General features: G+C 28.9%; 1 protein-coding gene across 1 annotated transcript; it reads left to right on the top strand.

Moving 5' to 3' along the window:
- The first annotated feature begins 275 nt into the window (after positions 1 to 275).
- LOC149031306 (COP9 signalosome complex subunit 5-like) lies at positions 276 to 3,096 on the top strand. The gene is made up of 4 exons (XM_089176342.1): positions 276 to 428; positions 513 to 682; positions 963 to 1,024; positions 1,104 to 3,096. The coding sequence occupies exons 2-4, from the start codon at positions 532 to 534 to the stop codon at positions 1,326 to 1,328; spliced, it is 438 nt and encodes a 145-aa protein (XP_089032468.1). The 5' UTR covers positions 276 to 428; positions 513 to 531; the 3' UTR covers positions 1,329 to 3,096.
- The last annotated feature ends 6,065 nt before the right edge of the window (positions 3,097 to 9,161 follow it).

Below are 9,161 nucleotides of genomic sequence, written 5' to 3'. Positions count from 1 at the left end.
ATACCTACTGTTGTCATTACCTTTGATTTTTATTCAAAAAATACTTAAATATAACTCTAAGCAAAGGCAGTAGATGTCGATAACAGTATTGTTATTCGAAGTACAGAGATTTAGTTTTCCCATTTTTTGTTTGTTAAGTTCGTTATTATTGATAATTTTAGAAAACAACTTAAATTAAAGTGGGATAATAATTTCTTTTTATTATTGAAAATTTATATTGCAATGCTCGTTTGTGTTAGATATTTGTATGAATTTATTTTAAATTAAGTTACATTTAAAAAAATTATTGTTTATTATTATTATTATAAGAAGAAGAAATATTTTGCTAACTATAATAAATGAAATATGTAAATTTCTTAGAACTTATGTGTATATCAATTTTATAATTTTAATGATAATCAAGTTATTGCGAATGTCCAATACTTAATGTAATATATGATGAACTTGATTAAACATGAATTTTATCATAGTTTTTATTTAAAATTATTTGTTCAATCTGTGATATTTTGTAGCTTTACAAGAAAATAAAAAATGGCTAGTACATCCAGTGATCAAAGTATTATTGCTCAGAAAACTTGGGAAATGTCAAATGAAGTTGAAACAATCAGTGCTAGTGATGAAGTTTACAAATTTGATAAACAACGAAACCAAGAGATATTGTGTATTAAGCCATGGGAAAAAAGTAGGTCTAATATAAATATATGAACAATTCCATAAGTTTAACATTATGCTAAATATAGAAATAGTTAAGCATAGAAATCTTATTTTATTTTTCTAATGCATTGGATTTGCTCAATATAGTCCTTATTTTTTCAAAGATATTAAAATCTCAGCATTAGCATTGTTAAAAATGCTAATGCACGCACGTTCTGGTAAGAAGAACGAAGTAATGGGTGTTCTGATTGGAAAAGTACTAAGAAATGTAATGATTGTTATGGATTCTTTTGCATTACCTGTTTAAGGGACAGGAACAAGGGTTAATGCGAAAGCTCAAACATATGAATATATGGATTCTATAAAACAGGTAAAATGGAAAAAAAGATCATTTTGTTTCTTGCACAATGTCATAGTATTTTGTTTAATGTAATAAAATATCCATTTAGGTTGGCAGATTAGAGAACGTTATTGGCTGGTATCATAGTCATCCAGGTTATGGATGTTGGTTATTTGGTATTGATGGGGCTACACAACTTATGAATCAGAATTATCAAGATCCATTTGTCGCTATTGTAATTGATCCTGTGCAAACTATTTCTGCGGCTAAAGTTTGCTTAGGAGCATTTAGAACTTATCCAAAAGTGCGTATCAAAAGTTATATAGAATTATGATTCTAATACATCTTATACAGTTGCATGCAAAATTATCCGACCAAACATACTTTAATCATTTAGTATGTTTTACAAAATGCAGAATGAAAACTCAAATATATCATTGTAAAGCGTTTTTATTATGCCATCGAAATATGTCATTTAAATATTGTTTATAACTATTAACAATTATTTGTTACAAATATGACAGTTTCTGGTTTTTCATAAATATCCGGTCATGTTCTATAAAGGTATTATTAATGAAGGTAGAATGTAATTTACTTAGCTATGTTCACGTTATCAGTCGCAAATCTATGTAAACATTGAGTTCGTAGTCTTTTCTATATTGTACGATCAGTAACACTTTGTCAAAATGCCGAAACGCACGTCTCTTTAAACATTCGTAAATTAATGATTAAATTACACGATGAAGGAAAAGTCTTCCGTGAAATATCAACAATTTTGGCTATCGGAAATTCGACTGTTATCAATTTTATTATTAAATTTAAAACAACGGGTTCTCTAGAAGCTAAATGCAATCCTGGGCGACCAAGAAAAACAACTAATCGTGTTAATAGAGTAATTAAAAGAAAGGTTTATCTCAGATGTAACAAAGATTGCTGCAATCAATGCACGCGACTTACGCGAAGATAATTTGGCTGACATTAGTCAAAGTACTATGTCACGAAGGTTGACAGAAGTGGGACTTTTCGGTCCCACTATTGTTGTTAAAAAACCACTTATCAGTTAAAAAAATAAGAAGGACAGATTGGAATTCGCCAAAAGACATAAGCAATGGACTATTGAAGATTGGAAAAAAGTGATCTTTTTGGATGAAACTAAAATTAATGGGTTTGGAAACGATGGGAGGAGATATGTTCGACGACCAAAAGGTACTAGATATGATTCAAGATATCAAATACCCACTGTAAAACACGGTGAAAAAGTAGCATTAGGCTATGGGGTGCATTTTCTTGGAAAGGCGTTGGCCCAATCTTTAAAATTGAAGACACAATGGACTCTATTAAATATAGAGATATCATATTAGATATGTAATTCTGCCTTATGCACGTCAAAACGTGCCACGAGGATGGATATTTCAGCAGGATAATGAGACAAAACATCAATTAAAGCTCCTTCAACAGTTTTGTCCCAGAAAAAAGTCCGAGTTTTAGAGTAGCCAAGTCAATCTCGGGACTTAAATCCCATAGAGTATTAATGGCAAGAGTTAAAACTAAATTTAGGGTCTAAAACATGTGCGAATAAAGCTGATAATTTGTGGGAAAAAGTTTAAGAAGAGTGGAAAAATATCTGTCAAGATAAAATCGTTAAACTGATTGAAACGATGCCTCTCACCGATGTGCTCCTGTGATAGCTACAAAGGATATTGCTACCAAATATTGATGAAAATTTAATATTTATTTCTTATATTTATTTTTTATTACTATTTCTGATTATTTTTTCTTCAGTTTTTTGTATACATAGTGCGAAATTTGTGCTTTGCCAGATATTTATGAAAAAACCAAAAATTATTATTCTTGTTATAAATAATTATAAATTGTTATATATAATTTTCTAATTACATGGTTTTATAACAAAATAAAAATACTTTACGATGATATATTTGTATTTGCATTTTGCACCCTTTATATGTTACATAATCAAAAAATTATGTTTGGCCGGATAATTTTGTTTGCAATTGTATATACTTATATATATAATAATAAGGAGAAATCAGAATATCAAACAATACCTTTAGAAAAAATCGAAGATTTTGGTGTACATTGTAATCAATATTATTCTTTAGAAATATCATATTTTATATCATCATTAGATAGAAAATTGTTAGATTCTTTATGGAATAAATATTGGGTGAGCGTTCTTAGTTCTTCCAGTCTATTAACAAATACAGATTATACTACAGGACAAATATTGGATTTATCTAATAAATTAAAAGAAGCTGAAGTGACAATAAAAAGAACGGGTAGAGGTGATAATTCAGCAACAAATCTTACACAAGCAGCACGTGATAGCTCTATAACTACAATTGAAATTATACATGGATTAATGACACAAATGATTAAAGAAAGATTATTTAATCAAGTTTGAGCGAATAAGATAGATTATGATTAAATTACTTATTCACATTCATCATAAGTTAATTTTAAGTGAAAAGAGAGAGCCAAATATAAATGCATTTGCAATACAAGCAATGTAATTTATACTGTTTTTCTATTTTAAGTTGTAATTTTTCATGTTTTGTTAAGATATAAATGTATATGCTTACAAGACTGAATACTTAAAAAAAACCTGGTGTATCCAAAATTTCTAATATTTTCACATTTTTTATCTGTTCGAAAATATGTACATAGTGTAAAGTTTTAACTCAAGCTTTATATATCACCATAATGACCGGATTCATCCGGATCTCTGAATTTTTCTAAACCAAATATACTTAAATTAGTTAACACATCTTTTTTCTGTTAAAAATAGAATATCCCGTAAAAAAAATATAAAAAGGATGTTATCATGATTATTTATCCGACAATAATTATTAAATGTTTAAATCAAAGAAATCGAATAAACTATTTATTATATTCTCGATCAAATAAAATTTTATGGCTGAGAAATTGTTAAGGCCGGCGCTACATGTAAACGCCTACATTTTGACCGTTTTTCCGAGGCTTATTTAAAATGGAAGGAATAAATGAATCGTTTTGCAACTCAGCATGTTTATTCATTACTTATTAAAATATAAGAATCTGATTTTTTTTGTTTTTTCAAAATGACCGCTGTAGTCACTAATGTCCTGGGGCCCTCGCGGCGAAAAGCATCAATCAGCGTGATTTTTAGCTTCAGTTACAGCAATTTGGAATAAAAAAAAAGGGTGAAAGCGTTTTCATAAAACATGTATCCTTTAGTTGAATTAGGAAAAAACAAAAAAGTCAAAAAATCGTAAATTGGCAGGACTAAGACAAATAAGTCCGACTTTTGACTCTTTCTTCCGACGGTTTTTTGGTCAAAAATGGCAATTTTTGAAAATTTTTGTGGCATTTTTAAAATTAAACTAGAAGCTAATACTATAAAGAAAATGTGTGCTAAATTTCATAAGAATCGGTTGAAACCTTTTTGAGTTATCTTTCATCACAATTTGATAAAAGTCGTTTCGAGAAAAACGCGTTCAAAGTTTAGCGTTGGCGTCTAGCGCCGAGTTGAAGCGAAGATCTTAAATAAATTTTTAATCGACCAATAATGCGAATTTTATTCTAAAAATTTACAGGCATATTTTTCATATGGTAAATTAACTATTTATGAAAAAAAAAGAAAATTCGATTTTTTTTTATTTTACATGTATCGCCGGCCTTAAACCAGATTTTAGTCTTCCAACGCTAGGAAGAACTCACGAAATTTCTATATATTAAATATTAAAATAGTTTACGTGTTTTGTGATGACACTGACAAAAATATCAATATAAAACTTTATTTTTGAATTAATTTAATTTATTGATTTGCAATGTTTATAATATATTAATCCTAAAAATAGCATAGAAGCAATAATGAGAATCGTCCTACAAATTACGCGTATGCCATAAACTAATTATTATCGATATCAGTATTATTGTATTTGTATTATTCATTATTATAATTATTATTGTTATAAATAAATTTTCAGTCATAAAAAACAAAATATTAAAAAACGAAATTTATTAATTTAGTTACATATAACTACTATACTATTATCATATTTATTAATTTTTGTATTGCCAAAAATACGAGTTATTATTTTTTATTCAAACTTTTTTTTTATTCAAATAGTGTTTTTTTTATTTTTATTTTTATTTTTATTTTTATTTTTATTATTGAATTTGTACTGACATTTATTAGAATATACTACAATTATCAAGTGGTAATGAAGGAATCTTGCTGCATTTATGTGCAGTAATTTTGTTATACAATAAAACATTAAATTATTATTATAGTTACGCACTTTTTGTAAATTACATCATTATTTTGTGATTTGGTTTTAATCTTTCAATATTATAATTGCTGTAAAGCGCATTTGTGCTTTTGTACTTCACAAGTGAAAAATTAATATTTGGAATGTAGAAATATCGCATGTGCTCTTCTATGAGAACGTTACAGTTTTCATTTTTATCATGAAATATACATAATATACTTTTAGTAGGTCACTTAAACAATCACTGTTTGACAAAATATTAAAATTTTCGGAATAAAACATTTTTTTGAATAATTTTCTTTGAGAATAAGTAAAATAAAGTAATATTCTCTTAGAGTTAAGATGAAATGCAATTTATATTAATTTTTAATGAATTTATGCATTTTTTATAAATATATATTTCTTATGCTGATTATTCAATTTTCCATTGAAATAACAATTAGTAACCTACCTCAAAAGTTTTTCTTAATAGACACTTTCATTTGAAAAATGTTAGTAGGAAATGAAAAAATTTTTCAAAGATTTGAAATTTTAGAAAACTATTAATATTTGGAAGATTCAAAAAAAAAAGATTGTTTGTGTAAATTGAATTTTGCTAATGTAGCAAGCATTACAGAAGCAATCTTTTGTAATAATAATTTTGTTGTAATATAATATATTGTGTATATAAATACATAAATGCAGACAAGCTTTATTACTCATGAAAACGAATATTTATTGCTTTAAAATTCGAAAAATAAAATTACTTTTAAGTAGACATAGTTTACAAAATAGCTGCAGTATATTTATATTAATAACATCTATTATTTTTGATCAAATATTAAAAACTATTAATATTAAATAAATTAGTAAAACATAGAACTATGCACGATGGCGGCGCGTGCAGGAAAATCTAATAACATTATTTCTTTGTAAATTTCCACTGCTATTTTATCGTACACATGTATAAAAATTCATTGTATGTTATATATATATTAGGGTGGGTTAAAAAAATGACTTATTTTTTTTTTCGAGTGCCACGAAAAAATGGGTTCCTAGACGCCTTACAAGAATTCTCACCCAATATAAGCTCTTAATTTTATTAGGAAGATCCTCCGCATCGCAGTTTTTTATTTTTTTTCAGTCTAATAGATTAAAATTCATACCTCATTATTTATTGATTGTACAGAAAAATGTTTGAAACAAATTTTGTAGGAAATTAAATGCTCTACAAAAAAAGTATCTTATATTTTTTCCGTAAACCTCACCATTTGAATGATATTAAAGATTTAAATTTGACGATTTTTAGACAAATCTCATTTTTGCTTATAAATCTTATAACTCGACAATTTTGAAGATAGTTTGATAGTTGTATTATCTACAAAAGTACATATTCAATTTTTAATTGAATGTAAACTTTTAATTTTATAAACAATTTTCTACATTTTTTGTCGTCGAAAAGTCGATTGTTTTATTCAAAGTTGCGTCATTTTCACAAAATTTGACTTAGAGAAAAATCCGTATGTACTTCTCAAGATAATAGTACATATATTAAGAATTTTTTTTGTTTTTTATTCTAGGTCTCATAGTTGTCCAGGTATGAGTCCGCCCATTTTAGTAAAAAAAAAAAACAGGGTTTTGTTCAGCCACGAATACCGACTATGCCATTTTCTATCTAAAATCAATACAAATATTTGTGTACATAGCTCAATATATGATTAACCAACCCTCAAAAAAGAAATTCTATTCCTCATTTAGTTTTCGCAAAAAAAATTCCCAAAAAAGGCTTTTTTCGGGCTCTATAATGGTGTTATCCCTTAAATCGAATTTAAATCAATTATACAAAATTAAGTAATCTATACAATGAGAGAATAATGTATTCGCAATTTGAATGACATCATATTTTCATGTTTGATATTATTTCAAATAAAAAAATTCTTTGCAAAATATTCTAAGCCTGTTGAAATAGATAACAACTGTTTTACGTACGATTCATGAGGGTACACTCACGGTCAACATGCGCAAATGCAAAGAAAAATCCAGGGTTGAAATCCACCTTTTCCATATTTCAACCCTCGATTTTTCTCCGTTGTTGCATGATTTTTGTACGGTGTTGCGAAATAATCAATTAGAATAGGTATTGAAATTGTATGAAACCGACGCCGTTCAAAATCAAATGATTAAATAGACCCGGGGTTTTTTCAGAAAATCAAAAATTTTTTCCGACTTTGTGGCTTACTATTTTATAACGGCACTACGTGTTTTTTCATTATTTTTGATGGATCTATAGGTGGTAAGAATGCCGTACAAAATCATTTGATAAAAAAGCACTTGGTTATTTTGTGTTTTTTAAGTGCTTTTCGTTTATTCGTTTTTCGTTTATTCCATTTCTACTGCTGATTGAGTAAAGACGTGCTTCCACCTTATCATATAAAATAAAAAGAAAATTGTTTTATAAGAAAGAGTAATTTTTTAATATCCCCTATAACTCAACAGGTTTTGGGCCCAGATCACGCTGTGCATTAATTGTGTTTAAGGTTTGTGTGTTGTTCATTTTAGATTTACTTATATATATAATTAGTGAAAATAGATATGTCTAAAGACAGAAGAAACATACCGCAGTTTGACGGTACAAGATACAGTGCGTGGAAACATAGAGAGAAAAATCTATTGCAAGAACTCGATGTGATGAAAGTGGTTGACGAAGAACCTCCGTCATTAGCTACTACGGGTTGGTCTAAAGCTGAACGTATTGTCAAATGTACAATTGTACAATAACTAGCGGATACTCATCTCAAGTATGATACAAGTGGTAGTACAGCGAAGTCCATCTTGGCAAGTTTAGACGCAATTTATGAAAGCCAAAGTACGGCCACCGAATAGTCTATTAGAAAGAGGTTATTAAGTATAAAAATGAGAAATGACACACAATTAAAGGAGCATTTCGAAACATTTGTCGAATTAATAAATGAACTATCGGCTGCAGGTGTTACCGTGAGGGAGAATGAGGTAATCTAACTTCTTTTGTCAAGTTTATCCGAGACGTATAGTACAGTGTTTGTTGTCATCAAAACGATGATGACAGAAACCAACGTTGCCCTGGACATTGAGAAAAAGAAACTGCTTGACCGTGAGAAAAAAATTAATAGCAAGAGAATGGACACCAGTACAAAGGTGTTGCAAGTTGAGACTCCCGTAACAAGAAATTCTAAGTGAAATCATTTTAACAACGTAAGGTTCGAAGGAGGCAGCTATAGAAGTGAAAATCAGAAAAGGGCAGGTTTTAAGCAGAACAGAAATTCATTTGGTGAGAAGTGTCACTAGTGTGGAAGCAAAGGACATAGAATGAAAGATTGTTTCTACTACAAGAAAAACCAACAATTTAAAATGACGCAGAGGAATAAAAATGTGCGTACTGCTCAGACAACATGAAAGACAACAGATGAGCATATATCTGGATTTGCCTTTATGACTGGGGAGTATCAAGTCACCCGGAAAAAAAACTAGTTTTCATCCTCGATTCTGGTTCGTCGGATCATTTTGTGAACGATGATAGCGTGTTCTCAAGTGCGGTTGAATTACATTCTCCCATTAAAGTTTTGGTAGCGAAGAATGGGGAATTCGTCACGGCCACCAGGAAGGGACAGATACACATGACGATTAACATGGGTTCAAGTGGAGTCCTCGAAGACGTATTATACTGCCCGGACGTACCATACAACTGACTGTCCGTACGGAAAATGCAGGAGAAAAGGATGAGTATCATCTTCGATGAGAACGGCGTGGTAATCGCTAAAAATGGTAAAACGGTGATTTGTGGTAAGCCTTCAAACAATCTAATATCTATAGAATTAGATGTTGCAAAAAAGGTAAATTTAATTAACACTCAAGTAAGTAACAGTAAAAATGATAGTTAT

Source organism: Polistes dominula, unplaced genomic scaffold (assembly GCF_049000335.1).
Source record: "Polistes dominula isolate Pdom_NZ unplaced genomic scaffold, Pdom_raw_medaka contig_363, whole genome shotgun sequence".
Taxonomy (NCBI): Eukaryota; Metazoa; Arthropoda; class Insecta; order Hymenoptera; family Vespidae; genus Polistes; species Polistes dominula.
This window is presented reverse-complemented; position numbering and strand designations above follow the sequence as displayed.

Excerpts from the sequence above, each read along its gene's own strand:
- LOC149031306 (XM_089176342.1), top strand. The coding sequence starts at position 532 with ATGGCTAGTACATCCAGTGATCAAAGTATTATTGCTCAGAAAACTTGG. Across the intron at positions 683-962 it reads TATTAAGCCATGGGAAAAAA|GGACAGGAACAAGGGTTAAT; the intron begins GTAGGTCTAATA and ends TACCTGTTTAAG. Across the intron at positions 1,025-1,103 it reads ATATGGATTCTATAAAACAG|GTTGGCAGATTAGAGAACGT; the intron begins GTAAAATGGAAA and ends ATATCCATTTAG.